Source organism: Colias eurytheme, chromosome 17 (assembly GCF_061535395.1).
Source record: "Colias eurytheme isolate Ceu_HAF_F1 chromosome 17, ilColEury1 Martin Lab GWU primary, whole genome shotgun sequence".
Classification (NCBI taxonomy): Eukaryota; Metazoa; Arthropoda; class Insecta; order Lepidoptera; family Pieridae; genus Colias; species Colias eurytheme.
The window spans coordinates 9842522-9869376 of NC_142996.1; the positions used below are offsets into that span (position 1 = coordinate 9842522).

The following is a 26855-nucleotide window of genomic DNA, read 5'->3' on the forward strand; positions in this document are numbered from 1 at the left end:
AAGCTTACTCATCCCAGTTAAATAGCTAGATTACGTAGATATTATCCTCTCAAATTTGAACAAGCTTTAAATTTCCATCATAAATTGTCGCCACCTTATCTCCCATACCCGTCAACCCTGAAACAGTGGAACTGCGCAGTAGCGTTATCTAAGCAGCCGTAATCTTAATGAGAGGGGCGCGGCCGCTATCGGCTGAGAGGTGTCTGCGATATCTGATAGCGAGCTGGTGCATCGACATCACGCGTGTGGATTGTGATCGTAGCGAGATTGCAAGGGTGGTGGTGATAGAATACGAACAGTAAGGAAACTACGTACAGACGTTGGAATGGCTCACTCAATCATGCGCATCGACGAGACTGTGCAAGCAGTCGTTGTGGTGTTGTACTGGCAAGCATTTTTTGCCTAGACAAAAGCTTATAGGGTACGCAAAGGAGTACTGGAGTGGAGTTGAAGTATTTTGTTATTTTGTATTGATTTAATTAAATCGTGTCAATTTTCGATCAGAAAATATAAATTAGTGTCATTTGTTCACTAATTACTTATTCATGCATTACTGCAATTATAAGACCTCGAATATAATGATGAAGATGCTGTAAATTAGATCTCCGCCTAATTTATTGCGTTTAGCAGCGTCATTTTCTTCGAAAAGTCCATGATTCACATATTTACAATATTTTGATATATTTTGTTGATCGGATCTCGTTCGCTGCGCAGTTGATAGATAAGCCCGGTGATGAAACAATGGCTTGATAAAGTCATTATCAAATCGATTACAACAGTTACGTGTTTAGAGCATTATTAGTTAGGTAAGTCCGTACATCGCTGTAGGTTGCTGGCTGACATCAGCAACGGTATTTGCATTTAAATTGTCAATTACACATCCATTTTATCTTCGTTTAAAGATACGTTTGTTTTTGTGGTTCTCAAATTTCCTAGTTGAATAATGAAACTTTAGACTGTGGAAGGAAATCTTTGTCATCTTGTCATTGTAACTTTATTATACTAGTTGATTGGCTTTACAGAATGAAGTTCTCTATTTCAACGTTAATAAAATAAGTGTTTATAATTACAAAGTCAGTATAACTTTCACAGTTTGATTCGAAAGAAATCCTTGAAGTCAATTGTTGTTTACTAAGTATTGATTGCTCGTTGTTAGTTTACCTTTACTCAGAATTATTGTGTCCATTATCACGTCATATTAACGACATTTTCTGTCTCGAATCAAATCACAACGCCCATACACCATGTCCCGTTTGACATGCATTAAGGTGTCAAGCGATGTCGAACAAATCGCGTGTAGGCGTCGCACGCGCATGTGTATGGCTAAATATGTACACGGGTGTGACGGTGGATATTTGCTAGGTTAAGTGACAAAAAATGAGTCGCTTGGGTGGTGGATTGGTGGCAAGAAATGACCTAGAAGTTTGGTAACTGAATTAGGTTGGGAAAATTGTTTTACCAATAGGGTAAGATAAATTTTTCTGTAGTTTTCAGGTTTTAACCCAGTTCGACCGCAAAAGTATAGAGGGAATAGTGAATAATAAAGTTTAATTTAAAAATTATTAATATACCCATAATCATGCTTTGAACACATGCTCCAGCCAATAACACTTTTTTCTTCAACCACAGATGAGTAATTTTATTAGAAAATTCTTAATGATGCATTTGAATGTGCGCTTTATAGTGAAACAGAAAATAAAATTAATCTTGTATATTAATATCAAATAAGCATTTCCACGAGACCTATGTATGTACCAGCTCTGCATCTGTAGTGACATATCCGAGCGACCCTACGCACTACTGGATTCAGTGGGCGATTTGTTATCGAACAATTATCCGACTTATAATCTGCATAATAGAGGATATATTAGCATACACGATTATTAGGATCCATATCTGTATTTGTGACAAGGAAATTTATGTCTTATTGTGTATTGAGTTGGGTGTAGTTTTGCTTGAAGTAAAGCTAATGGTACGGTCTTGGTACGGTAAAGCACAGCCGCCTACGCCCGTGAAAGTTGCGTCCACACACAGCCTGAGGGCTTTCGATAAATTGCGCTCGCGCAGGTCAACGGTTAATGGCGTGGTTTTAATATGTTGTGCATTAATGTAACAAATGAACTCGCGCCATATTGGACGGTTAATACTTAATAGCGTTATGTTATTATGTTGATCGCTAGATTTTGAGGTTATTTATTCGAATGCTAGATGTTAATTTTTGTCAATTTAATTTTGGAGCATGGTTATTTTTATTAGTTTTAAAGTTAGTGGGTTGTGCTTGAATATTAAGGCAGAGTCTATCGAGGTTAAGCAATTATAAATTAATATGAAATAACAAAAAAATATGATATTATATCGTAGTAGAATTGCATATAGCTAAGAAAAATCATTGAACTGAGAATTTGGTTAAATGTAAAGTCTGCTATGTCTCTCTTTCTGATATATTTCTCAACGTATCGTTTAACTTGCTATAACAAAAAATATAAATAATTTAAATACACTTATTTAATAACGACAATATCGTATCACAATAATGTATAACAATCAGCGCTGTAATAAATAATTCAGTGTTCTCAAGAAAACATTCCTCAAACGACTCCAGTATCAATTATAATCTTAGCGAACACAAAACAGACAAATAAGCCAGTTGTCCGTTTATAAAAACCGACCTAAGTGCTGTTGCATAAGTGATTAATTTTTCCATGTATTAATATCGATGGTAGGGCTGCCTACCTTGTATATATCAAAACCTTATTTATTATCGAGAAAAAATCGAAGAATTTGATACCTATTTATATAAAATTTTACTGTAAAAATGTAATCGTGTTTGTAGCAGGGCAGAATAAGAAAAAGACAAAAAAACACATTCGCATATCTATCATTCACATAATATCTATAGTGTCCGACCGAACTTTCGGTTTCGGTTTCGGTTTCGGCCGAGTTTCGGCCAAAAATCAAGTTTCGGCCGCAGTTTCGGTTTCGGCCAAAATCGGCCGAAACTTTTGCCGAAACCGAAACTTATTTCGCAAGTTCAGTGAACTTAGTTCACACACGTTCACACTCGCCTAACTTCGTTTTCATCGGCAACGCTTTGACGGATGCTGTCAAAGCGTTGGTTGACCCACGCTGGTGGAAACAATTTTTGATTATCTATGTTGAGATTGGAACTGGGTGTAATAGTAATTAATAATTATTATTTTTATATAAGAGGTACCTAAAAGAGACTGATTATTCTTCTAAGTACAAACATAGACAAATATAATCTAGGTACAAATACCAATCCAAAGCATTACAGACTCTTTAGTCTTTAATAAAGAGAAAGATCTCAAAATACCAAAACTTAGTACTTAAAGTAACAGTAACAATTACTGATTTGATTAAGATGACTGATTTTACTGAGAACTTAATTTGAAAAAATAATAAAAATTAAAATTGTTATTATTAATATTTTAAAAATATTATTTTTTTATTTTATATTAAATAAATGATTACACCAAATTTAATATATGTACTTTGTTTTCATTTCATGTCCTAATTAAGGCAAAATAATAGGTAAAATGCACCAAAGTTCAGTATTTTTAGAAATTTCATACTTGACCACGTGAGTTTCGGTTTCGGTTTCGGTTTCGGCCGAAACTGAAGCCACGGCTGAACATTCGGTTTCGGTTTCGGTTTCGGCCTGGAAACCAGTTTCGGTCGGACACTAAATATCTACATACTAAAAAAACACATTTTTCCAATTCTTTTTTGTAAATACATTGGCAAGCCAAAGTTCTTCAATGTACGGGTGGTGACCCTAATCCACGTGTCACAAAGCCATAAATAAGGCGTGTACATATGTACATAATATACAGGGTGTCCCAAAAAGTAGTGATGAACGGAAGCTGGGAGGTAGAGGACCTAGAGAGCTATCCGAATCACCCCCATGTATGTTATGCGATTTTTCGTATTTTCGGAGTTATGACATTTTTTTCAATTTTTCATCTATCGCTGAGTACGATGAGATTTTTATTTATGGTGACGTGACTTATTGCGCTAGATGCTTGATTTTTTTTTGTGTGGTAAGCTGAAAGATAGGCCAATTCAGTATGGTAACATTTACTATCGTTAGATCTTCGAATGGAATAAAAAAAGAATTAAATGCCAAGAAAGATAAAATTACCCAGTATGTTCACAACTTCAAGGGCCCATAAAAAAATAAAATCACATAAAAAAAGTTTTCCATTTGGCTTTTAAAAACTCGCTCTATCTATCAGGTAGCTACCCTAAAAATTTCATTTAATTATTCAGAAGGCTTCAATCGAAAAATTGAAATCTAAATGTGGTAAGTGCAAAAATTTTATTAACATGATGATCATTAAAACCAAATTAAAACCCATAAATAGGTGTTTAATTACCAGAAATTTTTAAAATAACCCCGCTGTTGCTCAATGCAAGTGCGACATCACCGTAAAAAGTTGTCTTTTAAATGTCTGAATGCCCTTTTATCATTTTTAATGGTTTCTTCTGCTACTATGAATTTCCGGGTTATTTCGTCCAAATTGTAGCATTCTCTCAAGTAGCCGAGGTCTTTTTAGTATCCCCATTGAAACAAATCAATGGGGTTTAGGTCGAGGGACCGTGCAGGCCAGGCTTTAAGGCAGGCGTCACCAGCGCATGCGCAGGCTGCAACGACCAATCCATCTTTCAGGGTATCTTTGCCCTTTAGCCTGGCCTCGACGGTCCCCGGACATAAACCCTATTGATTTTTTTCCGTGGGGATACTACAAAGACGAGAGACTGCCACAATTTGAACGAAATAACCTGGAAATTCATAGTAGCAGAAGAAACCATTAAAAACCGGCCAAGTGCGAGTCGGGCTCGCGCACAAAGGGTTCCGTAGCAGCAAATATAATAAATTACAGTTAAATCAACCTATCTCAAAAACTATAAGAGATACTTTGATCAAACCAAAAATCGTTGAAAGAGTTAATTAGCATGCATCACCTCTATTTTTTTTAGAATTTTATACCCCGTAGTTATAAAAATAGAGGGGGGGGGACATACTTTTTACGACTTTGAGAGCTGATATCTCAAAAACCGTTCACTTTAAGAAAAATGTTTTTTAGAAAACTTTATATCATTTTAAAAGACCTTTCCATTGATACCCCACACGGGTATGTACATCGAAAAAAAAAATTTCATCCCTCAGTTACATGTATGGGGGGCCCCACCCCCAATTCTTTTTTTTACTATTTAGTGTCATATTTTTGTAGCGGTTCATACAACACATATTCCCATCAAATTTCATCACTGTAGTACTTATAGTTTCCGAGTAAATCGGCTGTGACAGACGGACAGACGGACAGACGGACAGACGGACATGACGAAACTATAAGGGTTCCGTTTTTGCCATTTTGGCTACGGAACCCTAAAAATGATAAAAGGGCATTCAGACATTTAAAAGACAACTTTTTACGGTGATGTCGCACTTGCACTGAGCAATAGCGGGGTCATTTTAAAAATTTCTTGTAATTAAACACCTTGTTATTGGTTTTAATTTGTTTTTATTAATCATCATGTTAATTCAATTTTTGCACTTACCTCATTTAGATTTCAATTTTTCGATTGAAGCCTTCTGAATAATAAAATGAAATTTTCAGGGTAGCTACCTGATAGATAGAGCAAGTTTTTAAAAGCCAAATGGAAAACTTTTTTTATGTGATTTTATTTTTTTACGGGCCCTTGAAGTGGAGAACATACTGGGTAATTTTATCTTTCTTGGCATTTTAATTCTTTTTTTTATTCCATTCAAAGATCTAACGATAGTAAATGTTACCATACTGAATTGGCCTATCTTTCAGCTTAGCACACAAAAAAAATCAAGCACCTTCCGCAATAATTGACGTCACCATGAGTGAAAATATCACCGTACTCGGCGATAGGTGAAAAATTGAAAAAAACGTCATAACTCCGAAAATACGAAAAATCGCATAACATACATGGGGGTGATTCGGATAGCCCTTTAGGTTCTCTACCTCCCAGCTTCCGTTCATCACTACTTTTTGGGACACCCTGTATAATAATTCACGGCGACCACCGGCACTGCAGTTCGCTATGAGAAAAATGTTATCGCCACAATGAAGACGAGCTGGGAAAGTCAATAGTTTGGCATTTTTGTGAGCGTTTCGTAATGTGAGTCTATGTACACGTGAAGTGATGTATTGAAATAATCTATTAAATGGTTTTGTAGGATGTGATTTATTAGATACTAGCTTTCCGCCTGCGGCTTCGCCCGCGTTTTCAAAAAAAAACCCGCATAGTTCCCGTTCCCGTGGGATTTCCGGGATAAAACCTAGCCTATGTCACTCAGAAATGATGTAGCTTTCCAACAGTGAAAGAATTTTTCAAATCTGCCAAGTAGTTTCGGAGCCTATTCAATTCATACAAACAAACAAACAAAAAATCAAACCTTTCCTCTTTATAATATTAGTATAGATAGCTTCCGCCCACGACTTTGTACGTGCATCTCCGTTTTTCCCCGTTCCCGCAAGAATTTCGGGAAATCCTTTCTTAGCGGATGCCTACGTCCTATAACATCTACCTGCATGCCAAATTTCAGCCCGATACGTCCAGTGGTTTGGGCTGTGCTTTGATAGATCACCAAGATCACTATATCAGTCACCTTTGAGTTTTATATATATAGACTGTGGCCCGCGGCTTCTGTGTAGTCAAAGTAGGTAAATTAAAAAGGAACATGCGAAAAAATTGCTCTGTTACGATGTGAAAAAGACCAACAATACAACATACTTTCGCATTTATAGTTATAATTCCGCTCTCTGAGGCGGACATACCACAAACTTCGGTTCAGTCGTTCTGAATTAAACAATAGGTACTCATAATACGTACATTATAATATCCAGATTGAATTGTGTAGTAAATAATATTATTTAATATTATTAGCCAGTGAAATCGAATGGAATTTCGGTATCAGATATTGCATTTCCTCAAGATATGATTTCGTTTTTATTAATAAAATATAGTTTCACAGAAATGCTCAATGAGTTATCATTCATCGATTTAATTATACAACAAAATGATTCGGCTTTACTTGTACACAGTCATCGAATTTATCTTTAAAAACATTATGATAAGAATCTATTTATGGTAATCCCTGGTTTATTATTGTCTTACAGATATTTTTAACACGATAAAACATTTTGATATTGTAAGCCTCAATGTGTTAACGATTAAATATAGCTTAAGCCTTAACGATTAAAACACATTTAATCTCTAATTACCTTCATTATATATGTACTAATATTATTTTTCACAAAAAGACAGAGTTTATTTTTCACAAAAATTCATAAAACGAATATTTTCAAAGTATTCAGATTCCAGATTTGAAGAGTTATTCTATAAGTTCTGTAATTCGGCGATAACCTCCGAATTGTAAAACTTACATTTTAATAAATGAATGAGTTAGAATTATATTTAACTTTCATATATTATTAGGAAGATCCCCAAACATTGTTTTGTATACGAATGTCGTGTCAATGGTCTGTTGAAAGAATAATATTATAAAAAAAATAATATAACAAACGCTCGGCATGCGCTCTGTACGTGCTAACGATAAATTAATTGAATCCATTGATAATAATAGATTTAAGGCGCCAATAAAGTTTTAATTAGACACTAAAAATCCAAATAGATAATTGTTTTTTTTTTGTGTCAAGACAGATAACTAAGAATAATCTGGTTGGTAAAATTTTGTGTTAATATTTTTTAAGTGTACTATTTAGTATTTAGGTATTCTTTGATTATTTGTTTTTGTATAGTATATCGTCAGATTAAGTTGATTTTTTATATGTTGCGATTTGGAAATATAACTAGGTATACTAGAGGTCCGACCCGGCTTCGCCCGTGGTACATATTTCGCAATAAAAGGTAGCCTATGTCTTTTCTCGGGTATCAAAATATCTCCACACCAAATTTCATGCAAATTGGTTCAGTAGTTTAGGCGTGATTGAGTAACAGACAGACAGACAGAGTTACTTTCGCATTTATAATATTAGTATGGATACATATTCATATCCACATTTAAATATGGGAGTTCGAAATGCATTTTTATTTTTTACTAGCGGTCCGCCCCGGCTTCGCCCGTGGTACATATTTACGTTTTCTCTACATAAAAACCATCCTCGTACTTCAAGGAATATAATAAAAAAAGAATTATTGAAATCGGTTCAGCCGTTCTCGAGTTATGCGCTTACCAACACATTTTGCGATTCATTTTTATATATAAGAGAAGATTACCAACATTATTTTATTGAATAATGAGCTTTAATAAGAATAGCATGATATATTACTGACATAATAGGTATATATTGACATAATCAAACCTTTGAATCACTTAACAAAAAGCGACTCAAATCGATTCAATTACGCTTACTGATAATCTCGGTTAAATCAGAGTGACTCTACGTGAGAAGAAACACGTCGTGATCGACGTGACAGACGTGACAGACAAACACTCATATCTCTGTGACCTGGTTTTTATTGCTTCTTTTTATTATTGGTTAATTATTTGTAGAATTTGATAGACTTGGTTGTATTACATGTTGAATAGAAGTAGAAGAGGGTAGATTTAATGTTTGTTTTTATTTATTAGCCGCTTGCCTCGGATTTGTCCGGGTTAAAAAATACAGCTTATTGTTTTAGGTTAATAGTGTAATAATGGTATGTATAAGAAATTTTAAAATCGGTATAGTTTTTTAAGTTAAACTGTAACAAACGAACAGTAAAATCTCTTCTGTTTTAATTTTACGTACATTAAAGAAATGCAATCAACAAAAAATGAATCTGATGCAGTTCGACATCTTCACATTCGTGATAAAATATAAAGATCAACACTGAAGTTTATATCTCATTATTTTTTATCTTCGCGCTCTTAAAAATAGCACACACATTTCATCATGCACATAATATGCAAATTATATAAGCCGATAAGGGTATAGTGATACATTCGCATGTAAACAGAGTCTCGGGTTCAATCCGTCGTTAACCGATAAGTGAGGTAATAATAATTCTCACGGCAGGTAACTATGGAGATAACAGTTCTGTAAATATGTGTGTACTTGGCGAGATTGAAGTGTCTGCTATTTTTTATGAGCCTATAATTATGAGGATATTTTCTTCTATTTTATTTCCCCCTTTATAGTAATACTAGCTTTCCGCCCGCGGCTTCGCCCGTGTTTTCAAAGAAAAACCCGTTCCCGTAGGATTTCCGGGATAAAACCTATCCTATGTCCTTTCTCGGGTATCAAAATATCTCTATATCAAATTTCATGCAAATTGGTTCAGTAGTTAAGGCGTGATTGAGTAACAGACAGACAGACAGACAGAGTTACTTTCGCATTAATTATAATATTAGTATGGATGAGATAATATGTTTATACGTACTATACATTACTACACTATTAATGTGATTTAAGTATAGTACCTACATTGCAATGGATATTTAAAATGTTATTTTCTTTACTTGCTGTTCGACTATCTATGTTTATTTAGGCAAACCATTTCACTTCAGAAGAAGGATTAAAGCTACATCGCATTTTATATGCATCATATTTTTGTGTGACTAAATTATGAAAAAGCCGCACATGAGAATAAACAAAATTAATTTTATAATACTACCAGGACAGTGTGATCTCACATTAAAATATTGAATACTTCAGGGGCACAAACCAAGAAATAACTTCGGTGAAGATTCTAAAGATTCGAATCTAATTTTAGAATAGTTATGTTTCATACTCGTTTAAATACCAATAAAATATTTTATGCTAATGAAAGATTATTTACGCGTATCGTTACTTGTTGAGAAATCACAGAGCGTTCATCTTATTAATCGTTTTAAACTTGTCTACTAGTATATAAGTTAACTAAACAATACTGGCTAAGTCTGGAGAGGAAGGCGTCGACCGTCTCTAGCACAGGAATGTTCCTGTGTTTCGAAATAAACGATTTTTATTTTATTTATTTTATAACTTGTATACCTATTCCTTTAATTATTAACCTTTTGCATTATAGGAATAGGATTCAGTAGACGGGGCTATTATTATATAAATTTACGATGGTGGTAAATTTTTATACGTTGAAAATATGTATTTCTATGTAATGATCCCTACCATTACGGTGCTTTTCCATCATGTTTGTAAATAACCAATAGTATCTATCGCTTCAACCGCTAAACGCTTCAATCTAAATGAAGCGATATGATTGGTTCTTTACAAACAAATTCCTCACTACACATCCTCGCACATTTGGTGGCAAAACACCCTTAGATTTCTAGATAGTATATCTCAGTAGTTATGCCATACAATTTTTATATTCATGATGTGTGTCAAGTTTGCTGCGTCGTTCTATACTAACATCTTAATATATATAAATCTCGTGTCACAATGTTTGTCCTCAATGGACTCCTAAACCACTTACCTAACCGATTATAATAAAATTCGCACACCATGTGCAGTTCGATCCAACTTGAGAGATAGGATAGTTTAAACTTTAAACATGTAGGTACCACGGGCGAAGCCGGGGCGTACCGCTAGTATATTATATTATGTAATTACTTTTCAATTATCTGGATGTAATTATTTTACAAAGCTCTTAAACCAACGATAGCAAAACCCGGACATAACATACGCTTAGATATTTATAGTGAAAGAAAATATTTAGCAACGAGTTCAATGTTTCGTAAGTTTGTGTACGTGTGTATAGCTGGCTGATAACGAGCCGCGTTATCAACGAACGCCCGTATCTCTCCAATGATGGGTATGCTATCTGATTTTGAAATAAATAAAACTGGTTGGTTAGGGTTGGGTTACGTTTGAGGCATATATCGTGTGGGAGTAGGGAATGCTGTGTTTTTAGTTTTTACTATGGATAGTATCTCTTGGTAGTAGAGTTATTATTTCTATATTCTTCTTTATAGGTAACTAGATTTCCGCCCGCGGCTTCGCCCGCGTTTTCAAAGGAAAACCCGCACAGTTCCCGTTCCCGTGGGATTTCCGGGATAAAATCTATCCTATGTGTTAATCCAAGTTACCCTCTATATGTGTGCTAAATTTCATTGTAATCGGTTCAGTAGTTTTTACGTGAAAGAGTAACAAACATCCATACATCCATACATCCATACATCCTTACAAACTTTCGCCTTTATAATATATTATATTAGATATTAGATTATAAGTAGGTAACTATCCCCGCCTTATTAAAATATAGCCTATGATATCTACTCCGTACAGATTTCAAATGTTAAATGTGTTTTTAAATTTCGTCGAGTGTATGCTGAGTTTAATGGTACCTAGAAAACAAATTATCTTTCCTCTATAGAATACTAGATTTCCGCCTGCGGCTTCGCCCGCGTTTTCAAAGGAAAACCCGCATAGTTCCCATTCCCGTGGGATTTCTGGGATAAAACCTATCCTATGTCCCGGGGTAAAAAGTAGCCTATGTCCTTTCTCGGGTATCAAAATATCTCTATACCAAATTTCATGCAAATTGGTTCAGTAGTTAAGGCGTGATTGAGTAACAGACAGACAGAGTTACTTTCGCATTTATAATATTAGTATGGATTTACATAAACGGAGTTCTTGGAAGGTTAAGTTTTATTTAGAAAATACACTATTAGATCTTATTACCATCGCCTTTTTAGGGTTCCGTAGCCAAAATGGCAAAAACGGAACCCTTATAGTTTCGTCATGTCCGTCTGTCCGTCTGTCCGTCTGTCCGTCTGTCACAGCCGATTTACTCGGAAACTATAAGTACTACAGTGATGAAATTTGATGGGAATATGTGTTGTATGAACCGCTACAAAAATATGACACTAAATAGTAAAAAAAAGAATTGGGGGTGGGGCCCCCCATACATGTAACTGAGGGATGAAATTTTTTTTTTCGATGTACATACCCGTGTGGGGTATCAATGGAAAGGTCTTTTAAAATGATATAAAGTTTTCTAAAAAACATTTTTCTTAAAGTGAACGGTTTTTGAGATATCAGCTCTCAAAGTCGTAAAAAGTATGTCCCCCCCCCTCTATTTTTATAACTACGGGGTATAAAATTCTAAAAAAAATAGAGGTGATGCATGCTAATTAACTCTTTCAACGATTTTTGGTTTGATCAAAGTATCTCTTATAGTTTTTGAGATAGGTTGATTTAACTGTAATTTATTATATTTGCTGCTACGGAACCCTTTGTGCGCGAGCCCGACTCGCACTTGGCCGGTTTTTTTAGTATATAAGTTAGTCTTAGTTAGGTATATTAAGTTCAGAATAGATGTAGCACCTCTTTATATTTATACATATAAATTCAGTAGTAAAAAAATGTTTAACATTATGTCCTTTTTTGCTGACGATACTGCCACCTAACTCAAACTTCTATCTACAAAGACATGGTTTGACAAGCCACCTACACAAAGCCTTTCGATATGTGAACCACATATCAGCAAACCGCTAGCTAATTAATGAAGGCCTGCACCCGTTACCGTGTCGTGACTCGTGACTCCCGCGCATTCCGTGACGTGGCGAGGGTCACTACTCACTCCACAGTCCACACTCGGTACCATGCTGACCACACTAAGTGGTCAATGGAAGAGGAATTTGTGTGTGGTTCTCGTATATCGACATAAGAAGCCTGAACGTTTATAGAGCCCTTGGCTTTGTGGTTCATATATTAGCAAACCGTAGGCTAATTAACCAAGGCTGGTGCACACGTAGCCTGCTCCCGTTACCGTGTCGTGACTCGTGACTCCCGCGCATTCCGTGACGTGGCGTAGGTCACTCCGACCTCACGAATTGGTGAATGGAGTGAGCATATATTTTGTACTAGCTGTGCTCCACGGTTTTACCCGCAGTACTTTTACTTATAAATAGCCCACACCGAAAGAATTTTTCTAATCGGACGAGTAGTTCCCGAGATTATCGCGTTCAAACAAACAAACAAGCTTTATAATGTTAGTATAGATTTCAATACGTAAACGGATCCAAATTTCAAGTGTAGTGTAGTGTGGTACCACGGCTAGCAGGCGTGAGCACTAGAGCATAATTTATATGGCGGCGGGGTGGCGCGCGCGCCGCCTTCAAACTGGATTCTGGGGTTTTTTGTGCCCGGGATTTGGGAGCGGGGCCATAATACGCGCCTCGATAGATGCGACTTGACAAGCGTGTGTAATAGGAACTAGGTATGCGTCTGCGCAGGATTAGTTTGGAATATTTAGTTGAAACGAAATGTCGAATGAAAAATGAAAAGTGAAAATATTTTTATGGATGTAAAATTTTACAAATGTTTGTGATTAGCCTTTAAATTATTACCACTGCAAAATTTATTGTCTTTTTAGGGATTTATCTATTACCTTAATATTATGTATCTACTACTACTTATTATCTACTAGATTTCCGCCCGCGGCTTCGCCCGCGTTTTCAAAGGAAAACCCGCATAGTTCCCGTTCCCGTGGGATTTCCGGGATGAAACCTATCCTATGTGTTAATCCAAGTTACCCTCTCTATGTGTGCTAAATTTCATTGTAATCGGTTCAGTAGTTTTTACGTGAAAGAGTAACAAACATCCATAGATCCATACAAACTTTCACATTTATAATATTAATAGGATTATGTATTAAACTCAGACGTGATTCTGAAGAATAAACTTTATTTTGTCTAGCAATTATATTATTAGTTAATAGCTAAGTGAGGTGGGATGCTGTGATTACGTTAAATGATATTGGTTTTGTCGAGATGATTTGTGGAATGAGGGGTGTCTTGGGGGAGTTCGTTTGGTACGTGTGATTGAAAGATATCGTATTTTTTTATAAAAAAGAGTAGATTTAAAAAAACAGAATTGTTGAGATCAACTTTATTTTACCTTTTAAATTATAATTCGACTTCGTACGGCAAGCTGCAGTATTCTACCCAGTTTCGGAAGCATAGTCAGAAAATACTGTTTAAACTTTTTCAGGTTATTGACGCCATCTTGTCACGAAAACTATCTTTAAAAGTTTATTCTAACAATGATAATAGGTAGGTAATTGGAACAAAATTCGATCAAAAGCTCTTTAAAGTTTATGGAACAACTCCAATTCGTTCTGCAATCCAGTGGCACTCGTATCTAAATCTCATTGACTGAGATGCAATACATACATCACTGTGCCCCGATTCGCCTGCGTGTATACAACTAATCTAATAAATATTATAAAGGCGAAAGTTTGTAAGGATGTATGGATGTATGGATGTTTTTTTTTTTTTTTTTTGTGTGGTGTCTCTCAATGTTAGCCAGAAGGGCTTCTACATTTTAACGCGGACGCGGGGGTGAACTGAAGGTTCACCCTGGTATGGATGTATGGATGTTTGTTACTCTTTGACGTAAAAACTACTGAACCGATTACAATGAAATTTAGCACACATATAGAGGGTAACTTGGATTAACACATAGGATAGTTTTTATCCCGGAAATCCCACGGGAACGGGAACTATGCGGGTTTTCCTTTGCAAACGCGGGCGAAGCCGCGGGCGGAAATCTAGTCGATTATAATCGATACATCGGTAGCGAGAACTCGATTGCGTCTAATCGATTGAGTTATCAACTTTCGCACTCGATGTGATTGCATCTTGGTTGGAAAGTTTTGGAATTTGGATTTGGATCAGAATGATGGACGTGCGTTTGTGTTGGTAATAAATAATGTTTGCATTTTTATCATTATCAAAATTGTATTTTTTGAAGTACGAGCTAAAATGTGCCACGAAAATCCTTAAGCATATTATATTATCATACATCAGCAAATATATTGGTGAAAAGCATATTATGTCATTTAAATCCATACTAATATTATAAATCCGAAAGTAACTCTGTCTGTCTGTCTGTTACTCAATCACGCCTAAACTACTGAACCAATTTTCATGAAATTTGGTATGGAGATATTTTGATACCCGAGAAAGGACATAGGCTACTTTTTATCCCGGGAAAATAACGCAATCCCAAAAATCCCACGGGAACGGGGACTATTCGGGTTTTTCTTTGACTGCGCGGGCGAAGCCGCGGGCGGAAACCTAGTTGTATATATTTTATGACTGACTTTTAACTTGATTATAAATTGATTGTCACAGAATGTCTGCTCTTTTATTATACAAAATTATATAATAAACTTGTTTCACAATCGTCAAGTTAAATAACTCAGAACATTCTCGCCATGCTTCCCCAAATTACTGCATTTCATATCAAGGTCTTACAATTTTGTCACATTTAAAAATAAAAGATGATGTACAATCGATAACTTGTAAATTTTAATCAACCATTTTGTCCAGTCTTAATTGATGATAAGAATAACATTGTACACTCACATAGTGATAAATGTGTTTTATAAAAGTGTTACGAATTTTATACAATTTAGGGCAAACTTTTTAATCTGTAAGTGTCTGATAAGATTGCACAGATAAAAAACCCATAAATAAATGAACTACAAGTTATATCTAATACACATCAATAACAATAATATTCTAGGATTTAATATAAATTGAAAAATATATATATATATTATATCTACCGGCCGAATTGATAACCTCCTCCTTTTTTTTTGAAGTCGGTTAACAAACGTGTATTCGATTGAAGGAAATTTAATAAGAAAAGCCCCTACGATTCAACTCTGTCCAAATAATCATGGATTACCTAATTCTCTTTATCGAAACCCTTTTTTACACATAATTTTGAAAATTAGCGTGCTAATTGATAATTTTTTCATGACTGGCAAGTCACTGAACATGGCGATAGCCGATAGGATGAAGAAAATGACGATTATGTCTTTAAATTCTAAATTTGCGTAGTTTTAATATAATTCTGGCATCCACTTTATCAATTAAAACATTAATTCATTATACGAAATGCAACCCTGCGCAAAGTCCGCGGCGCATCCTTGAGATGCATTAATGGCCGATCGGAGATATTATATCGGTACCTCGGGAACATGTGCACGCCCAAATTGTGCACACAAATGTGGTACCAATAATCGAATATTTGTTAGGAGTAGGGGAAAAATTCGCGTGAATCGTGAGCGGTATGTGCAAAATACATGTATGCAAAAGGGTATTCGATTTTCGTGTGATAGACTATGGAGGAATGTATGTGTTGTTGTTTCTTATGAGGAATTGAGGCGAATTTTTTCTTGTTGTTAGTTACAGAAATCGGTTTATTACAACAATTAGTAACTTTTTTCATTGAAAATATTTCCAAGATTCTGATAGAATTCAGTATCTCTGTTTCAAATGTTAGATCTACCTGTGGCTCTACTAGGAATAGGTAGACTATACCTAGGTATATTCCATACCTATTCGTTATATTTCTAAAATTATTAAATGCGAACACTAGATAAAATTCTAAATTCTTAAATACCGTGACCCAAATATTGGCTTAAAGCTATTTTCAAGTCTACTAAACGAAAATGGTCCAATATTATAAAAAAATATTTTGAGCAGAACAAGACTATGTTCATCTACCTTTGTCACGAAAACAAATTGCGTTACATACTAGTTAATAGTTAAAATACGATGTGCATGTGAACGGAGCCACGGGAACCTAACTAGTTGATAAATAAAGATAAGTGCAACTCATAATTTTGATCGGTAGCCATTAAAAATAATGTGGGTCCAGTAGTAAAAGAATCGTTTAATGGTTGATTAGATCATAGCAATTACGTTTTATAGCGTTAGGGATACGTAGCCATAGTATAAAAAGAAGAAGTAGGCCGATTCCCGGTGTTTAGGAGCGGTACCTAAACTCGCGAGGCGCAGGGTTATCACTTGTCACGTTGATATTTTTAATAATTGTATAAACAAACACCGACCGGTCACAGCAATGGCGCGGCGCGGCCCTCACCAGACCGGTCCATGAGAAGGAACCGAGCGGCGTTGTGTCATGTGTGCGTGCGTCAAGCTTGTGTACGTACATGAACGAAGATTAAACTTACTTGTTCTTTTTATACTATGTACATAGGGATAATCGATGAGAAAATTTGGTATTAAATACAAAGCTACTTATTAGTTTGTGTTAAATGATTTATTTGTATGTCTGGTTAGGTTAGGTGTTTTGTTTATTTTATGTGTTTTGGTTGAACAGTTGTCGTTGCTTAAATTTAATTATCTGTTTAATTAGTATTTTTTTTATTAATACGACAAAATTTCATAAATCCAAATATGTATGTAGTTACAATTAGATATTATAAGTTCGCTCATTATATATGTATATTTGTATCATAAAACGAATTTCGCAATTATTATGCCACAATATGAAATAATTGATGATACACGTGTGTCTAAAAATATTATCTATAGACATTGTTATCTTTGTAATCCACCCGTGGATCCATCAAGGAAAATCTTGTAGATATAACACAATGATACATTTTGTATATTATGAAAGCTGTTCATGAACTTTGAGATAATATTCTCTGTCTGTTGTACCGAAAATTAATTTATTTATCCGACTTCCTCGTTCTTGAATAAGAGTTCTTGTGTTAGAAACAAAGATTTCTTTATATGTGTTTGTTACAAAACAGTTGTTGTGGTCGAAATTTAATGTAAGTACTTTGTACACAGTATAACTATTCTTGTATATGTTTAGATAGTTGCCCGATAAGGAATGTGAAATTGAATATTTCATTTATTCAGAATTCACTTTGAGACTTCCAAAGAAAAAGCCGTGTTTAATAGGAAAACATAAAAATTCATGACACATAAACAAACATACATTTCAAAACAATCATGATCACAGGCGCGGCGTCTTTTGATTAGTGTCGATTTGGCCGGACGCCCCGTTGTAATGTTTACGTGTACAAAATGTTGCTATTATCTCGGCAGTCAATGAATGCTCGCGCGCTATCGGCCCGGCGTGCTTCGAGCTCGAGCCATGTGGAGGCTGTAGTGCATACTGCACCGGAGAGGGCGCGGGGCGCGAGCGGGGGCGGCGCGGGGGGCGGGCGCGGGGGACACGCGGCCGAGGGGGACGCCGCGCGCCGCGCACGACTCATTCGCGCCGCATCCGTTGCGAGAGACGCGCGCGTTTAGAGTCAAACGTTCCTCTGCTGAGACTGCGTGTGTCGTGAATTATACGCGGTGTAAAAATATAGCCGGCGACAGACGGCGGTGTCCCAAGTTAAATTTAAATGATAGCGCGGACGCTTCGCCTGGACCGCTACGGATTTTCTCCGACATGAGATTACGTGAGAGTACGTGGTTTTATCTCAGATTGTCTCCATTGCTGTATTTATGTGTTGGTGTTGTGATTTCACATTTGTGTATCGGTATCGTTGGCCAGTGAGTGGTTCTATGGCTAGAGGATGAGGTTGGGTCGTTTCCTGTCTTTGTAGTTCGTTCCGAGTCGTAAGTAAGCCTAGATTATGCTAAACGTCCTCGCGAATGGCCAAGAATAAACCGTAGTGACAATAGTTCATTCAGTTTTATCGCTAAGTCGCGTCATAGGGCCAGTTTATTTGTAACATTTACGATGTATCTCACATTACATTCGATATCAGTTATTAACTAGCATAGTTTATATCTAATTATAGCTACGTTTCTGTTTTACATTGCTAGGATTCCAGCACTAATGATGTTTTATAATTGGATCCCTTCTCGTTAGATTCTTAATTATAAGATTGATTGAATACTTTGCTGTTTACAATTTTTTTTTAAACTCTGCCATGAATTATAAAATGCCGAATCTTCAGAAATAGTAATGTTTTCATCTGCCATAGGATAGGATATTAAATAATACTATGTCCAAAGATCTTTGTTATATAGATCGGAATATTTAATCAAATGCTTTACAAGAAAACAAGCCTAATAACATAATATTATAAAAATGTTACTACTTCCTAATTGAATTAATTTAGATAAAGTAGTCCACAGTTTTAAAACATCAGAGATCAGAAATAGATGAGTTTTAATACTTTGGAAAGTAAACACATCTATCCGTCTCTCAAAAGCCTACCTGCCATCGGTGCCTATTGTTGTTTTTAAGATTCACGCTGATCCCTTATATGGGTCTAAGGGCCGGGTACCTGTCGAATGTGCCAAAAAACCGGAGCCCTATTCATTCTCCGCTCAAACATCAGTTATTATAAATAGAAACTACGTTTCTTTCACATGACTGCTGCAATAAAAATATAAAATATATTCAATTTATTAGAAGGAAGGATTTGAATTCGAATGTAAATAATTATAAAATTGATCATATCCATGACAATGAAAGTAGTGAATTTGATGATATCCATGATCCAAAACAAACAAATCCAGGTGACGATAAAAATAATGAAAACGTTTCCACGATTGATTAGCGACTTATCATAACTGGGGTAATTGGAATTAATAACTCGCTCCGATATGATATAAAAATAGCATTTAATGTTAGGTGGAGTGGAAAATTTCATGAAGACGCGATAAATATCTACCTTGGACATTGCATACATGGAAGTTCGCATTTGTCGCGCAATCAATGTACGTATGTGCGGGATTGTAATTGCTAAACTATATAAATCAAGCCTCATAAGTTTTTTAATTGCCATTCTCAGCTGTAACACGACTTCTCGATATCGTATTGTTTTCCTTCTCTACATTGAAAGAACTTGATATTTTCCATCCCTTGAAAATTTGTCCCGATTCTTTAGAGAAATGATAGATTTTAGAGAATTTCACAATAACGCAATTTGTAAAGGTTGTAAAATTTTATCTTCAGTTGCATTAGTATTCCATTGTTCAAATAGATAATACAATTGTAAATCAACATTAAATATATCTTTAAATTTAAGACGAGAAATAGATTTATCTGCTCATAAATTTAAATTATTCTCCGCTACATTGACCATAGCGATTGAATGCCAGTTATTCGAATCTCATTTTCATAAATGTTTTAGTCTAGACAGTAGCAATCTTGGTTCGATTTTATATTGTGTACTTAAATAAACCTTGATAGTAATGATTTAATCGATTTAACAATTACTTTCAACTTTCAATATTACTAATTAGTTTGATAAAGCTTGCATTTATTTTCTCCGGTTTATTAGACAATAGTTAATTTGTATTGCCTTGATACATTTAAGTAATATGCTTCTAACAAGTTGTTTAAATCTGTAAAAATATATAAACATACAACTATTTATACGCAGGATGACAACAACGCAGTTTAGTAAACTGGTTGATTAGATTCTTGATATTTTTCAACGCCTCTTTATGATGTATTTGATTGTAATACCGATATAAAATAAATATTATATTGAATGAAACAAGAGATAAACACTATTTTCATAAAGATATGAACTGAAAATGAAAATAACAGACTGTCTGATCTATTATTAACTTTATGATATTCAGCCGGACTGAAGTTTGATCTATTTCTTAGTAACTATATGATGTTCAATCTGACTAGATAGATTATGACAACCGTAACCACAGTTGTTCATACTACATATCACGGTTTTCCCTATATCATAACATTATACATATCCTTTCGTATTAGTCGCAATGACGCATTAAAATAATTATGAATCGAACGTGACGTTTTTCCTCTTGCGTCGTAACGTGTGTCCCAGTAATTATCCAAGTTACCTGGAATTCATTATCATTGCCAATGTAATTACAGGATGATGTCTCTCATCCCCAATTATTGGAACGAAGTACATATTTGCTTCAGATATCGAATATTGTTTAAATTAATGAGTATTTAGAACAACAGATTTTTCTCTTTCTGTTCATCAAGATAAGACTGTTATGTTACACCAAGCAAATACCATGATGTCTTAAAGCAGTTTTATTTCCCGTGTAGAAAAATGACAGAGCTGAATAGGTCGTCTAGTGCCAGCACTTTCCCAAAACTGAAAATAAAACGAAGACATAATGATAACCTCCTGATAGTGTAACCTTAACAGCATTAAACAAAACCCCAGCTACCACGTGTTGTAACGAGATTAATTCGCCAGATTTGCATTTTGCTCGTAATAGCCTTTGTTTGATCTAAGTAATTGAATTTGTGCTCTGACACCTATCGACGGGGTAAGTTCGTCTAATAGGATCACTGTTGTTGCAGTATTTTGTTGGAACAAACAAATTATCCTGCTATCTTAGTTCCTTCTATCCTACTCCTACTAATATTAGGAACGTGAAAGTTTGTAATAAGACAGGGTGTTTTTTTATGTTTGTTATTCTTTCTCGTAAATACAGCTCATCGAGCTATCTGTATAGCTGTGGGACTCAGCTCATGAAAGTTTTAATAAACTCAAACTTAAACATTTATTTATTCAATTAGAATTCTTCTGCAAGCACTTTCGCCATATCATAGTTTTACCATTTACCACCGATTCGGAAAGCAGTTTCTACTGAGAAGAACCGTTTAAAAATAGTAGTTTGGATCACAATTCTCGTTCGTCCTGCAGATGGGAGTGACAGTCGTTACAGCACAAGTTATGTCTTTGTATGTGTTAATTCATAACGAGCAAGCTGGCGCGGGCTGCGTGCACTTCCGTGTATGGCACGTCTCCAAGTTTGCCTAGGTCAGGTTGCGGGTGTAAGTATTGTGTTATGCGCTTGCGCATGTGAGTGCATCAAGATGTTGAGACGAGCCGGCGCGGACCGGCGTTGTTCTTTTTATTTTGATATCATCATCATCAGCTGTTGTATGCATTATATGTTCCCACTAATAGGATACGGGCCTCCCATGAGATTTCAGGTTCTTCCACTACGCTGGCCAAGTATTTTGATATATAAGCATTTTGGTTTGAGAAATTAGGGTTTAACAAAATAATACTTACATCTAAATCATTATTGTATTTAAATGTGTCTGTTAACAAGTTTAAATAAATAATCTTCATGTTATGACGTACTTATCTAGACGATTTCATAATGCAAATATGGCTACAGTTTATATTCATTTCGTCTCAACCTGTTTGTAATGCAAAATAGCATATGAATGGATTAATAATTTCCTGATGTTCGACACAAGTTATAACATGTGGTTTCTCATTAATTACGAATGTCTTAAAATCTAATGTAATATAATAAAACGCTTTATGCTTTAAAAACATTTTTGATTAAGAGCGTTGGTCAAAAAAAATGTTTTTGGCTGATTTTTACAGTCAAAAGTGATTTAGTATTGACTGTAACAATGATATGCTACAGAATTTTATCGTGTTATCTATTTTCAAATATCTAACCCATACTTTGTTTATTTCGCAGGTCGGGGCATACTGTGCGAGTGCTCGGGAGCGAGCGCGTGCCCCGACGGCGCGCCCAACGGCACGTGCAGCACGCAGCCCGGCGGCTACTGCTTCGTGTCCGTGGAGGAGGTGCTCGACGACAATGGGCTGGTCGTGCTCGACAGGACCGCGGGCTGCCTGCCGCCGGATGAATCGGGGTTCATGCAGGTGAGGGGATCTTTTATTTATTTATGTTTTGAGAGGATCTACAGCTTTATTCTTAGCCATTTACAGATTCTCACGGCTAGAATAACAATATGTATCAATAACCTAAAAATGTGTTTTTATAGAATAAATACGATTTTTTTATAAAAAATTAAAGTAGGTAAAAGAAAATTAGTGTCTTGGCTGGGTAACACCTATAGGCTTAATTTTTATGAAATTACGTTTAAAGAAATTATTTTTCCGATTGAATACATGAGTTTACCGTTATGATGATATGTTATGATGATATTCTATAACCGAAAATTCATCTATAATTATATTTTTTATTATCCATAAGCATTAATATGTGAAATATAGTGTATGTAACGTGTCGATGTTATTTATTCCAGTGCAAGAGCTCGCAAGTGCCGCACCAGCACCCGAAGGTGATCGAGTGCTGCTCGCGCGACCTGTGCAACCGGCGGCTGCACCCCGCGCTGCCCGAGCCGCCGCCCGAGGTGACGGAGGCGCCGCGCGGGGCGGCGGCGGGCGGGGCCAGCCCGGGCGCGCTGGCCGCCGCCGCGCTGGGCGTGGCGCTGCTGGCGGCGCTGGCCGCGCTGTGGCTGCTGCTGCGGCGCCGCGGGCCCAAGCGGCCCCCCTCCCCGCCCGCGCCGCCGCCCGACGCCTCCTCGGGCTCCGGCTCCGGCCTGCCGCTGCTCGTGCAGCGCACCGTCGCCAAGCAGATCCAGATGCTCGAGTCCATCGGCAAGGGCCGCTACGGCGAGGTGTGGCTCGCCACGTGGCGCGGCGAGAAGGTCGCCGTCAAGGTGTTCTTCACCACCGAGGAGGCGTCCTGGTTCCGCGAGACCGAGATCTACCAGACGGTGCTCATGCGACACGAGAACATCCTCGGCTTCATCGCCGCCGACATCAAGGGCACCGGCTCCTGGACGCAGATGCTGCTCATCACGGACTACCACGAGCACGGCTCGCTGCACGACTACCTGCAGACGGTCGTGCTCGACACGAACGGCATGCTGACGATGGCGTACTCGATAGTGAGCGGGCTGGCGCACCTGCACATGGACATCTTCGGCACGAAGGGCAAGCCGGCGATCGCGCACCGCGACATCAAGAGCAAGAACATCCTCGTGAAGCGCAACGGGCAGTGCGCCATCGCGGACTTCGGGCTCGCCGTGCGCTACGTGGCGGAGCGCGACGAGGTGGACATCGCGCCCAACACGCGCGTGGGCACGCGCCGCTACATGGCGCCCGAGGTGCTCGACGAGCGGCTCGACGTCACCAACTTCGAGGCGTTCAAGATGGCCGACGTGTACTCGCTCGGGCTCGTGCTGTGGGAGCTCGGGCGGCGCTGCGCCACGGAGGGCGGGCGCGCGGAGCCCTACGCGCTGCCGTACGCGGGCCGCGTGCCGCCCGACCCCAGCTTCGAAGACATGCACGCGGTGGTCGTGCGGGCGGGCGAGCGGCCCGCCGCGCCCCCCCGCTGGGCCCGCAGCCCGCCGCTGGCGGGCCTGGCGCGCCTGGCGGCCGAGTGCTGGCACCACAACCCGCCCGTCAGGCTCACGGCGCTGCGCGTCAAGAAGTCGCTCGCGCGCCTGCGCGCCGACTCGGCCGTCAAGCTCGTGTGAGCCGTGCCCTGCCCCCCGTGCCCCTGCCCCCCCCCCCCCGCCCCGCGACCGCCGCCCGGAAATCTCAGTATTGTTAAGTTGATAGTGAATTCGAAATTGACTCCCAGTGACTCGTTTCGCCCCCTCCCGGAATCTCTGTTTCGTTCTGATGGTGTCGTCGATTTTGTTGTACATATTTAGTTCGTTCCTTAGGGCGGGACGGCCGCCGACTTTTTGTATTTATAAGATTATAAAATAGACAGATAGGCCGAGCCGGCCCGACCCGAACGATGATGTAGATTAGTGCCGGGGTTCAGCGTTGAAGTCTTCCGATAGATGGCAGCTCTGTAGACGGACGCTCGATGCGCTTTCGTCGAGTGAATTGTGATATTTCGACAATAAGTTTTACAAATGAGGTGTCGCTCGGCCGACGTCGAGCCGAAAGTGTTCATACGTGTGAGTGGCGGATGTTTCTAGGGATTGTACTTAAGAGATGTGTTAAAAGACTAAATAAAAGGCGTGGAAAGTATTAGAAACGAATGAGTCTTTGAGATGCCTTCGAGTAGTATTATTGTATGTCGGTCGCGACGCGCTTGATTCGATCCCACCCCCCTATGAAATTCTGACGTGATTGTACACAAATTGAATTATTTTCAAATAGCTGAAATATTAATCAAACGACTCTTTTAAACAATAGGCTTTTTACATTCCAATATGGAGACATTACTGAAGTTCGAATCAAGTGCCAGCGATGCATTTAATGTACAGTGTTGTGTATATATAGTGTTAGTGTAGTATCTAATACATGTTTTTAGTTAAGTTACAATAAAACATATATGGAATATTGCTGACTTTTATTTACCCTAAAATTATTTTAGTTTACCCAATGATTATTGAGACTTTGATAACTTCAACTATGCTAAAAAATGCTCTGGTGCAACCCATTTCGCTGTCTCTGTGAAAAGCACCATGACTGTTAAATTTGACATTAACCTTAACTATAACTTACAAATAGTGCCAAAAACTACCGATCTGATTTTAAGCATTCTTTTACCTCTAGAAAGCTATACAATTACTATTAACTATATCGAACTTCCTAACTTTATTACAATAAATTATTTTTTTATTCGAGGTCAAACTGGGCAAAGCACGTACAATAAAATAAATTCCATCAGTAAATAAAATCACGTAAAACTATAATATTATGATGCTACCACTAAGGTCTTACCACAAAACAATTGAAACACAGTCTAACTTTAAACCAGGGATCTGTCAATTTAATAGTTGTCTATGTGAAATACGACAAAACCAGATTAAAGAGAACCCGCGCTTAAAGTTAAACCATGTCTAAAGTTTTTTGTAGTAAGCAAGAAGCTTGTGGTAAGACAGTTATAGTTCTGCAACCAAGCCTTAGAACTTATGAGTAAAGTCTAAGCCACGAAAATAGTGCCATACTTCATTAAAATCAATTCAGTTCAAGTTATTTCAGTCTATTAATTTGCTATCATGCTAAACAAAAGTTAGGTACATATTTTGTTAAAAGCTCATTGAAATGTAAAGTATGAAATGAAAAATCTTAGTAAAATATATTTGATATTTTGTAAATGCACATCGCCTTTTCTAGTACTTGGTGTCGGTCGAATAATTCGACCGACCGCGTTGAAATCAATAGCAACGCCATCTATTGGCTACTAAATACATTAAAGTTCTAATATTCTGAATTCTCTAGCAAATGTAAATGTTTCTATTCTATCATACAAATATTAAGCTAGAGCTCAGATAATATTGTAGGTAATATTATATTGAATCTTCTGTCTAGTATTATACTAGACAGAAGATTCAAGACTTTATTTCACATAATTTAAATCAATCTACTGCTTCCTCCGGTGGTTTCACTCCTGTAGACTACAAAATTTTGTACTTCCCTATGAAGTTTTTGATGAAGAGACAGTCTGACATACTTAACAATCCATACTATCTATACTATTAATATTATAAATGCGAAAGTAACTCTGTCTGTCTGTCTGTTACTCAATCACGCCTTAACTACTGAACCAATTTGCATGAAATTTGGTATAGAGATATTTTGATACCCGAGAAAGGACATAGGCCACTTTTTATTGCGAAATATGTACCACGGGCGAAGCCGGGGCGGACCGCTAGTATAGATAATATGTAGTAGTTAATCATTTTATTTCTTACTTTTCCGTTTTTTGAAGTCGGTTGTTTTTTACGCAGTTATTTTTATTTAATACTTTTTAGAGTATTTTTCAACACGAATCAAACGAGCCCAAACTCGATAAAGTTGAGTCAATATATTACTGAGTTCCTATGGCCATCTTTCGATTCCATCATCAAATCAGCTTCATGTTATGATAATGTTTCATCGCTATCAAATTTACATGTACGTTTACAAAATTTCAGCTCAATCGGTTACCGGGAAGTGAATCAAAGTTACTTGCTACAGCCTACTTTTCAATTTAGTCATCGAATACAGACAAAAATGCTCATAAAATAAAAACTACTAGGCCTATCCGAAAAAAAATGTTATGGGACCAATTCCGCATCGAACAAAAAAAGAATCACGTACTTAAATCGGTTCAGAAACCTCGGAGTACTCGGTGTACATACATAAAAAAAATATACCGGCCGAATTGATAATCTCCTCCTTTTTTTGAAGTCGGTTAAAAACTAATCGCACGGAGAGCTTAATTTTCACAAAAAGCTCTCATCGCACGGAGAGCTTAATTTTCACAAAAAGCTCTATTTGCACGGAAAGCTAAATTTTCACAAAAAGCTTAATTTTCACAAAAAGCT

At 37.1% G+C, this 26855-nt stretch overlaps 1 protein-coding gene across 3 annotated transcripts in view; it reads left to right on the top strand.

Annotated features, from left to right (window-relative positions):
• The window catches only part of tkv (serine/threonine receptor kinase thickveins), a 99855-nt gene extending 74975 nt beyond the window's left edge, over positions 1–24880 (top strand). For 2 of the 3 annotated variants that reach the window (XM_090111500.1, XM_090111501.1), the window contains exons 3-4: positions 22247–22434; positions 22821–24880. In XM_090111500.1, the coding sequence (XP_089967626.1) occupies positions 22247–22434; positions 22821–24059 (1427 nt within the window). In that variant the 3' untranslated portion in view covers positions 24060–24880. Of the gene's footprint in view, positions 1–18037; positions 18250–22246; positions 22435–22820 lie in introns of those variants that run through there. The other variant, XM_090111502.1, reaches the window with a different exon arrangement.
• The last annotated feature ends 1975 nt before the right edge of the window (positions 24881–26855 follow it).